Source organism: Argopecten irradians, chromosome 2 (genome assembly GCF_041381155.1).
Source record: "Argopecten irradians isolate NY chromosome 2, Ai_NY, whole genome shotgun sequence".
Lineage (NCBI taxonomy): Eukaryota > Metazoa > Mollusca > Bivalvia > Pectinida > Pectinidae > Argopecten > Argopecten irradians.
In genome coordinates, this window is record NC_091135.1 from 44860389 (window position 1) to 44878962 (window position 18574).

At 34.1% G+C, this 18574-nt stretch overlaps 1 protein-coding gene across 1 annotated transcript in view; it reads left to right on the top strand.

The window, feature by feature from the left end:
- The first annotated feature begins 1292 nt into the window (after positions 1-1292).
- Positions 1293-18574, top strand: part of LOC138315647 (uncharacterized) — a 62911-nt gene continuing 45629 nt past the window's right edge. The window contains exons 1-23 of the mRNA XM_069256826.1: positions 1293-1384; positions 5500-6051; positions 7290-7328; positions 7521-8087; positions 8222-8260; positions 8537-8665; positions 9071-9202; positions 9470-9493; positions 10085-10202; positions 10668-10810; positions 11436-11550; positions 11929-12068; positions 12454-12582; positions 12845-12871; positions 13136-13250; positions 13610-13860; positions 14187-14301; positions 14653-14933; positions 15387-15501; positions 16382-16527; positions 16847-16961; positions 17438-17610; positions 17910-18024. Coding sequence (XP_069112927.1) covers positions 1306-1384; positions 5500-6051; positions 7290-7328; positions 7521-8087; positions 8222-8260; positions 8537-8665; positions 9071-9202; positions 9470-9493; positions 10085-10202; positions 10668-10810; positions 11436-11550; positions 11929-12068; positions 12454-12582; positions 12845-12871; positions 13136-13250; positions 13610-13860; positions 14187-14301; positions 14653-14933; positions 15387-15501; positions 16382-16527; positions 16847-16961; positions 17438-17610; positions 17910-18024 — 3659 coding nt within the window. The 5' untranslated portion in view covers positions 1293-1305. The remainder of the gene's footprint in view (positions 1385-5499; positions 6052-7289; positions 7329-7520; positions 8088-8221; positions 8261-8536; positions 8666-9070; positions 9203-9469; positions 9494-10084; positions 10203-10667; positions 10811-11435; positions 11551-11928; positions 12069-12453; positions 12583-12844; positions 12872-13135; positions 13251-13609; positions 13861-14186; positions 14302-14652; positions 14934-15386; positions 15502-16381; positions 16528-16846; positions 16962-17437; positions 17611-17909; positions 18025-18574) is intronic.

Genomic DNA, 18574 nt, shown 5'->3' on the forward strand with positions numbered 1-18574 from the left:
TTTCAAGTGTCTGAGGGAAATTTTAAAGAATTTTACCTGGTTTATGTACAGCTTCTCCCACTGCATGGTTATTTAGCGGATAACTTAATACATATCATTTTCAAATGTTTTTGTTTTCAGCGACATGTTGGTCAGAATTAACGCTTGTTTACAATGTCTCTGCAAAAAATGTAAAATTTAATCCCCAAAAAAATTACAATGTGTATCTTTGTCGAATTTCAAACCAAAATATTTCTCCGTTTATAAAATATATCATCCTGCATATGTCGTCCTGTTGTGTACAATTTTGATTCATTCTTTCTTAAATTCACCGTCCCAGATGTAATAAGAATTCAAAGTAATACGTGATGATATGACACGTACATATGTAAACTCACAATGTGTTATTTGAACATACATATTTTAGCGTTGATAATATTTTAGTGTCTTTCGTATTAGAAATTTTACATTAAACAGTGTGCTTAATGCATTTTCTGTATGTTGTTAGTGTTAAAAATACGCGAGTTCATCGAGGCGCTAACTCACTCAAATCAAATTTTACACTAACATTTGATTCGGGCAAAATAAGTACATGCACGTTTACAGTAGTTTTAACTAGTACTACTTCAGAATTTTTTATGTATATTTGTATATTTTTTTAATTAAACCTGTCTAGTAATTTGCAGTGTTTAACTATCGTTGGCAACTTATGTAAGTCGCCATTAATTGTTATGAAATATCACGTCAGTTTGTCCTGAATGTGTAACACTATCAAACCAGGCCTGTCTACAGAAACGTATCATCTGTTTCCGAAAGCATATCACACTGTAAAAAGTATGAGTATACAATGTAAACACTGAAATAATATAAAGATAGTAGAGAAGTCCAATAGTATGTCCAGAGTCGTGACCTTGTGTTTAATGTTAGACCAGAGGTTATCTAAGAATCACTTTCATAGAATAAGCAATAGGTCCCTGTGGGTGGGGTTAATCTAGAACTCATATCCTTACAGAAAACTTCTTATCAGTTCCTTATTGGGGCTCATAATAGGACAAGTAACCACATACAACTATAACTCATAAACCATGTACTTATTCTGATTTATGACACTAATTAGGCCCAACATTAAGATATACTTATAATATTGCAAAAGTCAAATTAAATAACAGAATACACATTGTCTTCATTTTATAATTATATAAGGTAACTATGTCCCCATTGGGCCCCCTAGGTGCCTTATGTGGTTTTGTCACGTGATCATTAATAGTGCCAAATATCTATATTATCTTGAACAAGGCAGAAATTGTCAATTTTCGTTTCGGAAGAATGATACGCTTCGTCGCGATCATTCTCACTTTAGTTGCTGCCAATAGGGCGGCAACGTTTTCGAAGAGAGCAACGGGAGGTAAGAGACAAAACATTTTATTAATGAGCATGTGGAAATGGTTTTTTTCCTCAAAAATAAACCATTTTATTTTCCGTACAATTATGTCAGAAAGGAATGTAATGATATTGTGTAATGTGTGTATGGATCGTTTACATTTCCGGAACACATGGATCTCTTTCTTTACTTTTCAGGATAACCCGTATACCATCTTACTTTATATATTTGTGATTGTCTGGTCAATTAGATAGGTGAATATAGTTTTACATTCATGTCATTATTGCTTCATGTTTCCATCTCTCTCGTGCTCATCAAATTTGAATATTAGAAGACAAAATTGAAATGGATGCTGATTAATATTCTGCATCCATCTTCATTTTGGATTTTTTTCCTGTTTTGTATTAAGTATATCTAGTTTCATTTTAAGTGTTAGCCGAAAGACTTGATTCAAACATTTTTTATATGAATCACTTTGTTACCTTTTACATGAGACAGTAAGAAACAAGCATGAAAAGTGACGATTATTTCATAGCTTCATATCATGGACATATATAGCCTGTTTTATATTTTTTTTAAATACAATGCAATGCTATTTTCATCTTGCGACATTTATCCTAATAATCTAATTATAAAATTTATTATAATCTAGAATAATTCCTTATTTGAATATTGTAGTTATAAAAAATATGTGGACATTCGAAGCTTAGGGATTAAATCTGACACGTGATAGTTCAGTGACCAAGAACATGATCTGGGAGCTTATCATATGTAACCCTTGAGACCCAAGGTCAAACTTTGGTAGTTTATTAGAAGATGATATAGTACGTGTGTATTGTACGGAATTCGTAAGTACCAACTTTGTCATTAAATATGTAAATAACCGCTTTAACGCGCAATATACTCGTTTTCTGCATTGCAAATGTATTGGAATTTTTATGGAATAAACTTGGTCCGTTAGAGCCGACGTTATTGAAGAGCTTATCATTAATTCTATAACGGTGACCTCTTATTGTCCTTCGTTTTATCACTAGGGACATGATATTGGTGATTGTTTGTCTTTTGAATCACAACCATTTTTATTGTGAATGTCGGGATACACGATGTTCAACTTAGGTCAAGGACACTACATAATATTTATTATTGGTTGGTTATCTCAATCTCTACACCCAAGCAAAACCAAGTTATGATATAAGAATGATATGTTTTCTTTCTCAATTGCTAAATTTCCATTTTGGTATCAACATGCCAGCGTTCCAATGTCATTGTGGATGGTGTATTTCAAGCATAATTTCCGTGACAGATGTGCAAAATGGCAGGGAAATAGGTGTTTGAAGGACACTGGTTGCTGAAGATAAAAAAAAGTTACAATCAGAACTATTATGGTCCACAAGGAAATATTTTGTTTCTTTGTGATTTGAGACAATCCATGTTCAGTAATTATAAACATCTCTCATTGGTTCCGTGAGTTACTGCCACCCATTTTCATTTGAAATTTCAATTCCAAATTGGAAAGTTTTCTTTCAATTTGTTCTTTTTTTGTATTTGTTTGTTTTTTGTTTATAATTGCCTGTGGGGCATATCTACATAGTTGAGAGGGATTATGGGTGACTTAATAATGCATATTTTCCTTCAAATACTAAATTCTTATTTAGAATATAATAATATAATTCTAAGTTATTACAAATATGATCTCTTTACAAATTAGTATTTCAGCACCATCAAGTCGTAATTTAGGTCACTGTGTATCTGATCTTTACTGAATTGCAAAAGCTTGGGTGTAAAATAGAGGTAAATAAACTTACTTTTTTGTTTGCGTGTCTACTTCTTATTACGTTGACCACTTTAATAAGACAGCTTATTTATTAATCCCGGAAATGTTTATGTCACATCTACCACAAGACACGCCTCTTGTGGTGCAAGATTGATAGGCATTGTAGATTCGTAGAGTTGTAAGTCACATCACAAATGTAATAATTCTGTTTTATTATTATAGATATTTTGCATATACTATTTTCTACATAAAATGTAGTTGATGTTAGAAATATAGACCACCTTGGATCATCTCAATTCATTTCCATATTACTCTATCTGCATTTTACTAAACATAATATGTATACATTATTTTTTGAGACCAACAATAATGGTTATTGTATACTATGCAAATAATGTGTATATACTATACTGCAATAGAAAATATTAGCTGTAGAAGGAAACAAATTAATCCTTAATCAATTCAGTATTTTGTATAAATTAGAATACACTTAAAGTACATGCTGCTAAATAAAAGCATATACTATTATGTCCTGTCCTGAGAATGATGACTTGTATTCGCAGCTATCAGTTATACTTTCTGAAGTTTCGGTAAATAATAATACTAAACTTTATTTATTGAGGATGGATTTACATGTTAAGACAAAGGCCTATCTACCACATGATTACATTGCACCTTTTTACAATGCACATTTACTCCATTCGGAAATGTTAAAACTTCTTTTTTCATGAGCTTTTTGCAAACTATTATGTACTATAAATTTGGTATTGTCGATCTCTAGCTAACGGAACATTTGTATGTTTCAAATGTCTTGAATATATGTTATATCTAGGTACAGCCCTATATGTGTATTAATGTACTAAGTATAGCTGTATACATATTAGGATAAGTAGCATATGGCACGTGTCCTATCACTAATAATAGAACACTTCCTTTGGTTCCACTCCTTGTCCCAGTTCTGTCACCATGTGCTCTTGTTCCCACTTCTTAGATAAGATGATTTTCTCTTCCGTTTCTGTTGTGAAGGCGTTCGTTCTGGATAATAAATCTTAAATAACTGTTATAGATCTCACCCGTAATGCATATGTATATAATATCTATGGATCGATTACATAATTGCGTCTTAATGGTAGGAAATAAGCGTTTCTTATAAATCACTTAAATTCTGGTCATAGTGGTATAGATTATATAAGTTTCCCGTGTTTAATTCCATTTTCATTCCTCAATGTACTATGATTTTGTATGGTACAATCTTGTAATGATAAATGATATTTAATCAGGCATATATTTGGTCAATATCATACACGGGTACGCCTTAATTTGAATTACCCATGAGAAGGTTTACAATAATATTCAGTTTACATATTATTTCCTTTTTCTTTTATATGCTTTCATGTGGCAAAATTGACACATGAGTTTCATTAAAAAGGAATCTGAAGCCATTATTTGCTGTGCCATTTTATAATTTGGTAAAAGATGAAATAGTTCTTAATTCTTATGTAAACCCATCGAAGGTTACGTAAAGTATACATATAATATCATTATGAAATATCAAAGTTTCACTGAAATGATAAAATCGCCATTCACTATATACATTGTGTATTTAATTTTATTCCGTTCAATTTTCCCATTCAATCGATTTACAGTACTCCTTTTTCATTTCTTAACAAATTAACCAGATATTTAAAATATGAATTTGTTGTTGAAGGTTATCATTTTGATTAATGAACTAGAAAGTGCGCAAAATAAACATTAACGTAAACTATTTTGGAATTTTATAATAAATGCCCGCGGAAGTAGAAATTAAATGCACTGCTTTTGAAAATATGTATGGTTATGAGTACTGACAAATTGTACTCCTGTGTCTTGCTTATTCGGCTTCGATTTGTTATGACTTTTATATTATTGGTTAAACAATTATTATTTAATGAACATATACAGTACCACATACATATTATAACGGGTTGGATTTGGAAACAAGTACAAAGAACTTAATATAGCAATCCTTCTTCATTGATAGTATTCGTTGTGGACTGCAAGTTACATCCTTTATGACTTTGGCATAGCCTTTGGATTTAGCCTACCTTATATAGCTTGACAAAACCTTAGAAAAATATATGTATAATTAGGAATATGTGTCTAGGGCACTACAAGATTAATCAAACATTGATACCCGCCTAATCATTCAAAAACGAAGAAAACGTGGTTTCAAAACTGAAATACAATGTTTGTAACAAATCACAAACATTGTATTTCATAATTAATATCAGTCTACATTTGTACTTTATGATGATTTATATAACATTGCTTTATTTCTTTACTTACCGTTGTCATAAATAATAGGTGTATTTCTGTTGTTTTTCAGGGTGTGAAACTCAGGCTGATGTTACGTTCGTGCTTGATTCCTCCGACATTGTCGGAAAAGACAATTTCGATAAGCAGTTGGCATTTATAGCCGACACCGTGTCACAAATGGACACGTCTCCTGGTAAGACGAAAGTGAGTATTGTGACTTACAGCTCCGGGGTGTATAACCAGTTCTTCCTCAAGTCGGACCCGACGAGGAATGAGATTATGCAAATCCCGTTCCGGGGCGGGCGGACTTACACGGCGGACGCCATTCGCTATGTTACCCAAACATCATTCAACCCAGTGCATGGGGCACGGAACAATGTGCCTCATATAGCTGTTTTGGTAACGAATGGTCCGTCTTCGTCCAAGCAAGTTACAAAGATCGAAGCTCAATCGGCGAAGGATAATAACATCATCATGTATACGGTCGGCGTCGGTAGTAGCGTCGACAAGGATGAGTTGCAATCCGTGTCAAGCGATCCCGACTCTCGGTATTTCATCCCAACCCAGAACTACGGAGCTCTTGGTAGTGTTTCAGGAACTCTGGCCAGCAAACTATGCAATGGTATGTATAATAAGTAGTAATAAGTTTATGAATTCATATTTTTGTGTTATGTCTCAGTTTCATTAAAGCACATTAGAATAGATCCAGTGGTACAGTAATCGTGGATATATTTGCGAGTGTTTAATTTCGGCATTTGTTTGGATTAACATTTTGTGATGTTATTATTTTCGTGATTAATGCACCTATAATACCTTTTTCAACATAAACAGATACATAATTTATTTTCATGAATACACCAAATATTACAGCGGAGGATTTCCACGTTGATAAGTCTTTCACGTAATTAGCTTAAAATTCACTCTCGCCTCAAGTTCCACGTTTGTAGGATATAAGCCTTTTTGTTTACGTGAAATTTGTAATGTTACAATATAACGATGTAACAAATGCTTGCAAATACACTTTAACATTTGTCGAAAATATTTTGTTGTCATGTACGAGTAAAGGCGTAACATCAACAAACATACAGCAAGAACACAACCAGCAGCATACGTTCGTCGATAAAACATACATGCATTACACCAAATTACCATGCCGTCATGCTAACTTGTATCTAAGTTAGGAACACCTGCCATTAATTGCCTGTTTTACCATATTAAGATGAGTTGTAAAAAAAACATAGTGACGTTTATCAGTCGCAATTTGCATTTCAACTTTCAAGGCCAACAAAATCAATTAATGTTTATGTTTTTAAAAAACATATTCGGTCAAATAAATTAAAGGAGTATATGCGTTATGTAGGAGGGTCCATTTGACAATGATTTTTTCTTTGCTTTTTCAAAAACATTCTTGCAGATTATCGCGAGATGTACCCTTTACTCGAAAATTGTTTGATGTTCATTTAGCATTATGTATTCCGCCTTGAGGTCATCATTGACTACATCGCAGCAGAAACATATACATAATATATGTGTTCGCTCATAGCAAAAGTTTAGGCTCTCTTTGGCAACTTGTCTTTAAGTTGGGGCATGGTAGCTCGGCCCTTTCCTGTTTACATCTGAAACACAATCGGTTAATCATTAACTATTCACTGTAAATGTTATAAAAAGGAAAAGGGAAACTCATTTTGCAAATATGTATGCATGGAAATTAAAAACATGTTAAAACCAAATCGAAATATTAAGTTGATATATCCGCTCAGTATAAATCTCATATTGATAATTCACCAATAAACAGTGCGACCAATACTGATCATTAATATGCTCACAAATGAAAGTTTTTATCTTACTGGTATTCTTCAGAACTTCCAAGTACATCGGCATCCCTCCCAGCTCCAACAAGTAAGTGTGATTCCATTTCTTTTCCTGATTTCAATATGTGTTTGGATTGCCTTTGAGAATTATATTCGTATCGTTAATTATTTGAAATCCTTTCTATATAAATCAAACGTGTCTACTCTATGGATTGCTCTCTGTCTAGGCTAAAACAAAAAAGGCATGCTTTCATTGGTCTGTTGTTTCTTTTGCATATAGGTTGCTTACAAAAAGCAGATCTTGCATTTCTGATTGACTCATCTACCAGTGTTGGTCCAGGAAATTTCCAGAAAATGGAGAACTTCCTCAAGCAGTCTATTTCCAAACTTGACCTTGGTCCAGACAAGGTCCATGTTGGCTTGATGCAATACAGCAGTTACCCAAATATGGAATTCCCGCTTAACATGTACACTGACCGTATTGACGCTCTCAAAGCTATCGAGAACATACATTATATGTCAGGAGGTACCAATACCGCTGATGCCATCAAGTACATGCGCGAGCAAATGTTCTCTTTGAACAGTGGTGCACGTGGCAATGTGCCACGTATTGCCATTGTCGTAACTGATGGAGGGTCAATAAACGGCGCTGCCACTACCTTCCAAGCCGACCAGGCAAAAACGACGAACAATATTGGTCTCCTCGCTGTTGGAGTAGGAAACAATGTCAACGCAAACGAACTGAACAGTATAGCTTCCAGTCCAGCCTCGCAAAATGTCATCACCGTCAGCAGCTATGACCAACTTGATCAAATCGTCGATCAACTGTTAGCCAAAACCTGCTCTAGTAAGTCTTCTTTGTCGTGAAAGCCAAATGCCATACAATTGTATATAAAGTGTGTTTAATTGCATCATGAAATGATAGAATCTAAGTTTATTATATTTTTATCTTTTATTACACCATAGCTCTTTTCATTGCAGTTACTCCTACAGTACAACCAATGGTCACAGCAGCACCGGGTAAGTTTGTATTCACTCAAACGCTCCTAAATACTATAAAACAAACCTTGTCATTGCTTAAAACTAAGAATATTATGTCCTCAAATGATTTTATCTCTTAAAAGATCTAGCAATATCTAATTCGACTGGTCATTTATACTATATATTGAAGTTGAAATCGTTCACTTTAAAAACTTGAAAGGAGGATCAAAATATCTCCTTTTTAATAAATATTTACTTGTACATGTATTTTGAATCAAAAACATAATTAAGATAAATAATTTTCGTTTCGTGTAGGAGGCACGCTTCCTCCAGACACCTGCGTTGATAAAGTTACCAATTGTGCAAGCTACGGCAAGAAAGTGTGTACCAATTATGGTCCTTGGGCCAACGATAATTGTGCTCGATATTGTGGCGTCTGTCAACGTAAGTAGTCAAGATTTTAATGGTAACAGTTAAGTTAAGTAAAATAATGTCTTATTTCATACCCTTCTCATATACCTTTCAACAGGTCATATCTTGATATAATCCAATTATCCTTGTAGCGAGCATTATTAAATTTATTTCATTAAACCATAAGGGAATTTGTTACGTCGCTTCTGGTTGGCTAATGAAAAAAGATTCCCAAAATGAATTTTGTAAAGATTGTCTATAAGTAAATTGGTTTATAAGGATATATAACACAAAAATACGAGTCCACTTTCATCAAATGACGCGGTTGATTTAAAATACACATTACTTTTGTATTGTATCTCTATAAAAATTATTCATGTGAATCCTTGAAGGAGATGACACCTTTTTAATTTCTCCGGTAAATTTTTTGTGTTTTAGCTATGTATACAACGCCCGTTGCTGCTTGTAAGGATAGCCTAGCAACGTGTTCTTCTTATGGACTATCTGCATGCACACAATATCCAGAATGGGCCAGTGCCAATTGTCAGCATTTCTGTGGCCTGTGTACTGGTAAATACACCGAAAACAATAATTTCAAATTAGCTTCGCCCCTTACATATATAGTTGATACTCACGCCCGTTGATTAGCAAACCATTCGCAATTACAATTTATGTCGCATTGCTCATGTTGTAATTTGTACAATTAATGTCCTAAACTGTTAATGAACGACGTCCTTCTTGTTGAAAGTTACAAAGTAATGTTTCATTTAAGTGTTGGTCGAAAATAAAAATGTTTGCATTGGGTTAAATAATAAGATCTCCAATATCTGTTTTCAGGTACACTGAGTTCCTCTGGATTCTGTAAGTATTTACGATGTACATTGTCATTGTATAGTAGCTATTTATGTTCTGTTGGATTGAGTTTTTTTGACATACATTTTGTGTTGGCTGCCTCGAAAAATAAGCATTTTCATCTTAAATAAGCTCTTATAATTATCAGAAATATATATATGTGTCTGCTCTAATATAATGAAGTCGTTTAACCACTTTGAAATCAAACATTCTTATATGATGTTTATCAACACCAGTTAAATAGGTAACTACAATAAAATATTTATGTGGAAACATTATGGACGTTTCTGTATTTTGGAAAATAAAGAAACTGTATCGCTTAGACACTTACATTATATATCGGCTATTGTCATTAGAAACATCATATTTTTGGTAAAATGTGGTTTTAAAACTCCGGGTTAACACGCTCACGACTACTAAAAACCGATTTATTTTGTAAAACGCACTGATGTACACATATTCACAAATCAAAAAACTTACCTTATTTCAAACCTCTGAGTTTGAGGACATATTCCACGGTATAAATTAGATTCCATTCAATTTTCATATCTTTATATGTGATTTGTTTTGCTGCTCCAACACCTCGGTTTATAACTTCAGATGGCAAATGCTCCTATAAGGGCCAGGCGTACCAGACTGGTGCCAAGTGGTCCGACGCCTGCGACTATGACTGCATCTGCGAGGATGGAAACACAGGACGCTACAAATGCTTCAACAAGTAAATATTCCTGCAAAATTGGGATCGCATTCACAGCGATGTCGTCACAGTATTTAAACAAAGTGTCGGTTCCAACATTCAAGACATGCACTGATTTTTACATGAAAGGTTCCTTTAATCATACTTAACAAATGAACAATTTTATGATTAAAAATTGTAGTACTTGGAGAGTAATGGAGGCTACCTTGTGGACATACTAGTATTGCAAATTATTGTTTGAGTATGCTGCTCTCTCCTACACGTGTATGAGTCCCTAATACACCTGCTTATATTAATGGACATAAATACCACAACGTAATGTTTGAAAAAAGGTTAACCTCTAACATTGTTGTAGTATAGTAACCTAGGACGTGACTAAGACTGAGTCGATAATCAAGGTTATCTTATGGAAACTCAGTTAGTCAGTAGGGCAATTCACTTTTTATCTCTGAAATCCATAGACTGGTTAATGTTTTTGTTCCATAGATGTCCATTGTACCATGGTTTACCAAAAGACTGCACCTTGATCAAAAAGGATGGAGAGTGTTGCCTACAACCTGTATGTAATTTCCACCAAACAATACAGAAGTTTGAAAGTACAGGGAAAGGACAGACTGCTTCAGGAATAAGTGAGTTATATACGATAGTTTTAGCAATCACTTAAATAGGTTAACTAAAACATGTTGTCCCTCGCTTCAGTTTACTTGTGAGTAAAGTGAACATTCCATAGTTCTTCAATTAACTAATTTGAATAAAACATGGGACACAGGTTTAGTTTCTTCATTGTGTTTTCATTAAAAATTTATTTCACATAAAAAGGAACCCGAAAAGTGATGATCCAGTGATTTTATAGACATTTACATTCCTTGCTTATTTAGCAACCATTAATTATCAGTCTTGGTGTTTAGTTTCAAGAGAAATGTAGACATCAATCATCAAATATTGTAATTATCTTTTTTAATGCTCTTTATGTATTAGCAGAATCTACAAAATTTCCAAACAGATATCAAACCGATGCAAAATCATTATAAATTACAATTAAAAATGAAAACAAACACGCCACCCAGTTCCTAATATTTTTTCCACGTCTGCTTAGATATCCTAGATACATAATAATGATTGTTTTGCTGTTATATAGAAAAAAATTATCTCTTATCTTCATTTCCCTATTTGTTAACTACTACTTTGTACATAGATTTCTTTTATTGTAATTGATATCACCCTTACTTACGAGCATTAATTGTGTGTTTGCAGAGGTGTGTGTATCTGGTGGTAAGCAGTACTTCCAGGGTCAGACCTGGGAGGACGGCTGTTCTAAACAGTGTGTATGTGCTAATGCCACGGAAGGTCTCTACACTTGTGATGCCATGTAAGTTTAAAACAAAGGATTGATATAGAGTACTGAAATGCATTAGCGGTTTTTCGTCAGAATTTGCTTAATTGTTTCGTAGCTTTTCTATACCGAATGAAACAGAATATATTCTTTTATTTAGAATATATATGCAAACCGATTAAGATATGTTGTTTTTTACAAGCCTTTCAAAGAGAAAAGATTGATATTTTCCTTAGAACTCAAAAGTTTGTTTGTGATGAGGGATGACTTAAGGAAACAAAACAAATGATTTGTTGTTGTTTTTTTTTTATATATATACAATTTTCCATTCAAGGTATACTTTTAATGTTTACAGAGATATAATAATAACAGAGAACCAAATCAAATTATTTTTTAATGGTATACTTTGTCTAGATGTCCATCATACAACAACATCCCCTCTAACTGTCACCTGGATCAGAAACCCGGCGATTGTTGTCAGAAACCAATTTGCGAGTATGACCAGCAGCATGGCAGTTTCACTGGGAGCGGTACAGTCAGCGGACAGGGAATTGGTCAGTTACTAACCTTGACAGTTCTTCGTGTAAAAGGTCCTCATTAATCGGCCATAACTTCTTTTTCTGAAAAGTAATGGCATACATATAGGGATTGAAGAGAGAGGAAACTGATGAAAGTTTGTGTAGTAAAAAAGATGAAATGCACAGGTGTGAAATGAAACACATATTGAAGCATATTTTTCTTTCTTTTTCTTTGTATGTCAACATAAAAGTGTTTGAAATGAGTGAGGGAGCAATCAACCTTACAATAGGTGAACCAATACTGTAACAAGTGTTAAGTCTTTATCTAGTATTGCTAAAATAGACACTAGTATTAAAGAAACAAACAGTTACAAAGATAGAAGGCATTTAGAGTGACATAATTGTCCATGTAACGTTGCAGGTGCCAGTCCCACAACCCCTACTCCCTGTGTTGACAGAATTAACACGTGTGCCCAATATGGAAAGGATGTGTGTACTAACTTCCATGGCTGGGCCACTGATAACTGTGGAAAGTTCTGTGGTATATGTGGTGAGTGATATATTAATGAACATATCTGTTATTGGACGAAGTTATTAAGAAAACAAACAAGGTGAACACTTTACGTTTGTTCAAATTACAACACAAAACATTTCACGATGAATCTTTTGATTTAATTAGGTAAATGATAGTCTCGATACACTTGGTTTAATGCCATATATCACTCAGAATATGCGTAATGTAAAATTTGGTCGGAAATATAAAAACAGTTCAATGGTAAAAGTCTAAGTTTTGGAAATTCTTTATTGTGTAGGTGGAGAACCAACCCCTAACCCTCAAGGTAATACAATTTATCTCTTATTTTCCAATTGTCTTGATACAATATTTCATGATTGAAAGAGGATGCTCTAATTTTCATAGCATATGGGCAATGTAACGCTTGGATTTAAGCTCTACGGTTTAAAAATTTCGTTGGAAATATTGAAAAAAAAATGCAAAACTGCTAATAATGATATGGTTTTCATTTTAAGACTAAAACTTTGCTGTTGATAAGAAAACTATGACAGGTCATGGGTGCTTTACATTCTGCTATATTTCATGACAGACAAGTGTGTGTACAAGGGTCAGTCATACGGACAAGGTCAGTCGTGGACAATTGGTTGTGACACCCAGTGTACGTGTGAAAATGCTGTATACGGATACTACAGATGTGACAACACGTGAGTAGCGTTTTTTACGGCTTTAGCACACCTTTTTTTAATTTTTTTATTATTGATGGAAAATTTCAGGTGATTTTTTTTTTTGATTTTTTTGGTTATTTTTTGGTGTTAAACCCTTCTTGACATTAGCAATGAAAAGTGTGAAGATAAAGATATATGATGTAGTAATAAAACCTGAAATACCAAAAGTTGACCGTGCAATATAATAAGGCCAGTGATGATTTTTAGAGCAGTCATTTGTGCATGACAATGTCATATCATTGCTCTTGCTTATAAAAGTTGAAGGGTAGACAAAACTTATTTATAGTTTCTTGATATAATAAAATATGTTTTAATGAAGAAAATCATAAATGTTCCAGTTGTCCCACATATAACAATCTGCCTACTGGATGTTACGAGTCAAAACATGGCACTGACTGCTGCACAACAGTACGTTGTGATACTGGCAATTTCATAGGGTCAACTACAGATCCAAACTCAATCGGAAGTGGAGGTCTCATCCATGTTCTTAACCCCACTGGAGGACAACAATATGTCTCCCCTACTCAGCCGTCAGGAGCCACCGTAGCCCCTGGAGCAGGAGGGACTGGATTTGTTGCCCCCACCCTCAGTGTGTATACATATATCTATATAATAGAAATCAGTAGCTCCTCATCGTAGAAGTACAGCAATGTTTGAATGATGAGTTACTGTGTTTTGAATTTTGAAAACCTTAGTTAAAAACATATATGCCGATCACAGATGACCAAGGACAAGAGAAATGATAAAGAATAATTTAACTTAGCAAGCAGATGATGTTTTGAATGAAAACAAATATTAAGACTAGAAGCTAGACTAGATGTAAAGCTCACTCATGCAAAATATGCATTACCAGTTCAACACTGAAATGAAAATTTGATCGCTTCATCAGTTTTGGCCTGATTTGCACCATTACAGAGGGATGTCTGTTCAAGGGCCAGTTGTATGTACAGGATCAGACCTGGGAGGATGGGTGTAGTTATTCCTGTCAGTGTACCGACAGTACGAAGGGAGTCTACTCCTGCAGACCCAAGTAAGTTGTTTGTTAAAGCCATTTATTGCAGTAATTTAACTTTATTTAAACCACTAAATGTATTATAGAATCATAATATATCTGTAGTGTACAACGTCTTCAGTGTAATAATATTCCTGTTTATGAATTTTGTTTAATTATTGATATTATCTTTTTTGATAATGTTTCATTTATCCATTACAACAACAAAATCATTGTCAGAAATTCATTATAAAATGTAGACAAACGTTTAATGCTCGTACACACTATAATACATATGCCTTTATGTAGTTGTCATTCATACCAATGCATTAAATCCGGATTGTTACACATATTTAGAGAACATCTAGTATGTAATTCCCATGTTTTCAGATGTCCTATGTACAAGAATCTGCCTTCCTCCTGCCCCATGGAGACTGACCCCAATGACCCCTGTTGCCAAGCACCCAGGTGCAGATACGACCCTATAACTGGAAGTACATTTATCCCAATCCCCTCATTCCAACCTGCTGTACAGTACCATGGTCTTGTCAGGCCACCAACAACTGGAGAACTCTACAACCAAAAAGAGTATACTGGGAGTGTCCTGATTTTTGGAACCAACCTCACACCAGCTCCCCCTACTGAGAGAGCTAATACTACGGGAGGCATAGGTATAACTCCATCAAAATGAAGGCTTGTGGCATAGGTATAATTCCATCAAAATGAAGGCTTGAGGCATAAGTATAACTCCATCATAAGTGAAGGTTTGAGGCATAGGTATAACTCCATTGGAAAATAAAGGATTGAGGTGTAACTCCATCAAAATTAAGGCTTTAGGTATAAGTACAACTACATCAAAATGAAGGCTTGTCAAAGTTTTAAGTCCATCAAAATAATGGCTTAAGGCATAGGTTTAATTATATCAAAATGAAGGCTTGATGCATAGGTATAGCTCTGTCAAAATAAAGACTGCAAATATAAAATATGTATATTTACTATATAATTCGTTTGCTTTCAGTCATTTTTCCAATATTCTTTCCATTTATCTTAATATGTTGTGATACAGACTTTTAATGCTCATAACGTAATATTATGTTGCTTATAACACGTTCAATTGTACTTAGGTCACTGTGTATACCGGGGTAAACAATACAGTCAAGGCCAGACTTGGGAGGACGGCTGTGATTACAATTGTGTATGTGAAGACTCTAGGAGTGGACTGTACAGATGTATCGAAAAGTAAGTTTCATTACTGCTAGGCTCTCGTTGTATCATTACTGTAAAGATGAAATTAACATTTTAGTTAAATGTATGCGCTTGGGATGACTGGTTGTCAGTATTATGTTATCTGGCTGTGTGTGTTGCTTGGTGTCTACACCGGCATGCTTCAGTGATATAGCGCTATAAAAAGCTAGGGTTCCCCCATACAAGAAGACACAACACGAATATAACACAGTCTCTAACGTTGGTGCTAAAATATGTCTATGCATCATCCGTCCTAACCTATATCTATTGCGGTTGGCTCGTGGACTGTGTGTTGTTTGTAAATCTGAATAAAGTGGGAAAATGTGGGTTTTTTTAAATATTAATTAAAAAAAATTAGGTTCATTTCCACAAAACTGCATGTTTTGCTCCAATTACAGCAGTTGATCTTTTCTCAAAATTAGTCTTCGTTTAATGTTCAGTGTTCCTTAAAGTAAATAATAGAAGTATTTGAGATGATTGCATCATATAATCTATAGCCGCGGGCCAAACTGAAGTAAAATGCATACACACTTATTAGCAACAAAGTAATGTTCAAGAATACCTAAGAAATGATATATAGGCATACGAAAAATTACTAGTTCAAACAGGGACTTAAACCTTAAACAGATTGATTCAAGATGTATGTATGCCATATTGATTAAAAAATTACTATAACAAACCTCTGATGCTATAAGCACTATTTGTTTTAGATAAATATCAAACATACTATGTCATAACCAAGAATTCGTTGTATTAAATTATACTCTTGATTAAAGTATTTTACTGTATACTGTTGCCAAGATGTATCATCTTCTTGTACACCACTTTTAAAAGACAAATTGAATCTATAACTGTGCTTGTTTCTTGTATATAGATGTAACCACTTTGGTAATCTTCCACAACCATACTGCTACCTCAAACAAGACCCATCCAACCCATGTTGTAAAATTCCATATTGCAACTTCCCCATCAACTACGTAACCAACACTGGATTCATCAGTACGGCTAAACCACCATCAGGTAAGGCTTAACACCAGTTATCTACCTTGATCTTATATTTTATATTAACAAAATGGTATAGTCTCGTGGTACTGATTAAATACATTTGCAATATATTTTTGTACATGTGAACGGATAGGAATAGGAAAATAAAAATGATTTGATTTTATCAAATTGCAGATTATATGGTTGTCTTAACTTGCAATGATAATTGTTTTTTATTTGTGCAACACTGCGTTACTGAAATCGTACAAACACTGAGTGAAACCACAAGGACAGGTAGCTATGCAATATACAAATACAATATACCATGGTTTACTATGTATTTGGTTACTTGTAGATCACTGTGAATACAAGGGAACCCAGTACAAACAAGACCAGACTTGGTTCGATGGATGTGCTAGCAAGTGTACATGTGATGATGCTCTGTCAGGAACTTACAGATGTCTTTCAAGGTCAGTGTTTCCATCACAAGGCCATATGTTGTAAAGAAATGACAGCAATTCTGGTTTTTAAGGTCATTGTCCTATCACTAAGGGCATTTACAAAATAATATAATTTCATTCCTAGCATTGTTTTATTTCTTTACTGGTGTTTGTTTCTCTCTTATGAAGATATTAAAAATCAATATCATTACACCAATATCATAGCCTGAACATCAGTGTCCTTATTGCAATTAAAACAAACCATGTAAAGAAATATGAAAATGTCAATATCTTATACTAATTATATCTAAAGTTACTTTCTCATTTTCATGGTAAAATATCATTTTCACTTTCCAATTGGTCATATTTTGGGCACATGAGAATTGTTAAAAACATATTTGAGAAATCTGTATAAATGCCTTTATACTCAAAAAGACTGAAGTTGTATATTGTAGAGTATTAATTAAATTTCTGATAGTTTGCAATATGTCCCATATTGAATCCAGGTGTGCAGACTACTCATCGATCACCTCCAACTGTACCATGGTACCTGACCCTAATGACCCATATTGCTGTAATATCCCTAGCTGTCCAACCACAAACCAAACCGGCAGTGCCTCGGCCCTCCCTACGCCAGCCCCTAGTGGCTTTTACACGGGCTATCAAGGCGCAAACATTGGTAGGTAAAAACTGTAAGGTCGTTAGTAACATTCTTCCTCATATCATGAGTTTTTGCCTCTTAACGTTTTGCTTGTATAAAAGAACTTGTGGACTGAGATTTTAACGCATATTTGCCCCCTGCGATCTTTGAGATTTTTTATGATGCAAGTGGACCTAGCCTGAATGTCGAAAATCATTATTTAAATTTTAAAGTAATCTCCATGCAACGTTTCAACCCTCAACTCTTAATTAAGTTAGGTACTGATATAAATTAAACTCATTCTTTCAATTACCGTACTATTATCGCTGGATCTGCAGGAAAGTGTGTCTACAAAGGAGATAGCTATGTCCAGGGAGAGACATGGTCGGATGGTTGTGATTATAACTGTGAATGTGTGGAGGCAGGAAAGGGACATTACTCATGTACAGACAAGTAAGATATATTTGGTCTTCGGGGATGGCTATTCATTTGTAATTAGCATATAAAATGAGATACTATATCTAGAACGTGACGCTTCCCGAAATTGAAACAATGTGCTTGAATCCAGATTTTTCTCTTGACTTTCCACAAATAAATGCCTTTAGTTTTAATTTCATGATGTGTTTACTTATCAAAAGTGCATCATGTATTTATAATTTTTTTTAGATCTTTGAAGCATTCCCGGTCCAGCCCTGTGTTTCAGCAGGTTTCAGTACCCAAAATTAAACACCCCCTAAATATAGTTTATCTAATAAATACGCAGACACGATAACATTTTTTAGTTTATTCAAGTGACATATTTGTCGAGAATATTACATTCGGCTATTGTTTTTCTTGTTTAACAATACATGGTGTTTTAAGGGTTGTTGCACGACGTTGTTTTCCGAGAGATTAATTTTTCATATTTAAATACAAATAATAAGTAACTGGAAAGAAAATTACTTATGAAATTTGTCAGTTACTATTTAACACTTTAAGTTTTATTCATGGTAATTTTTGTTAG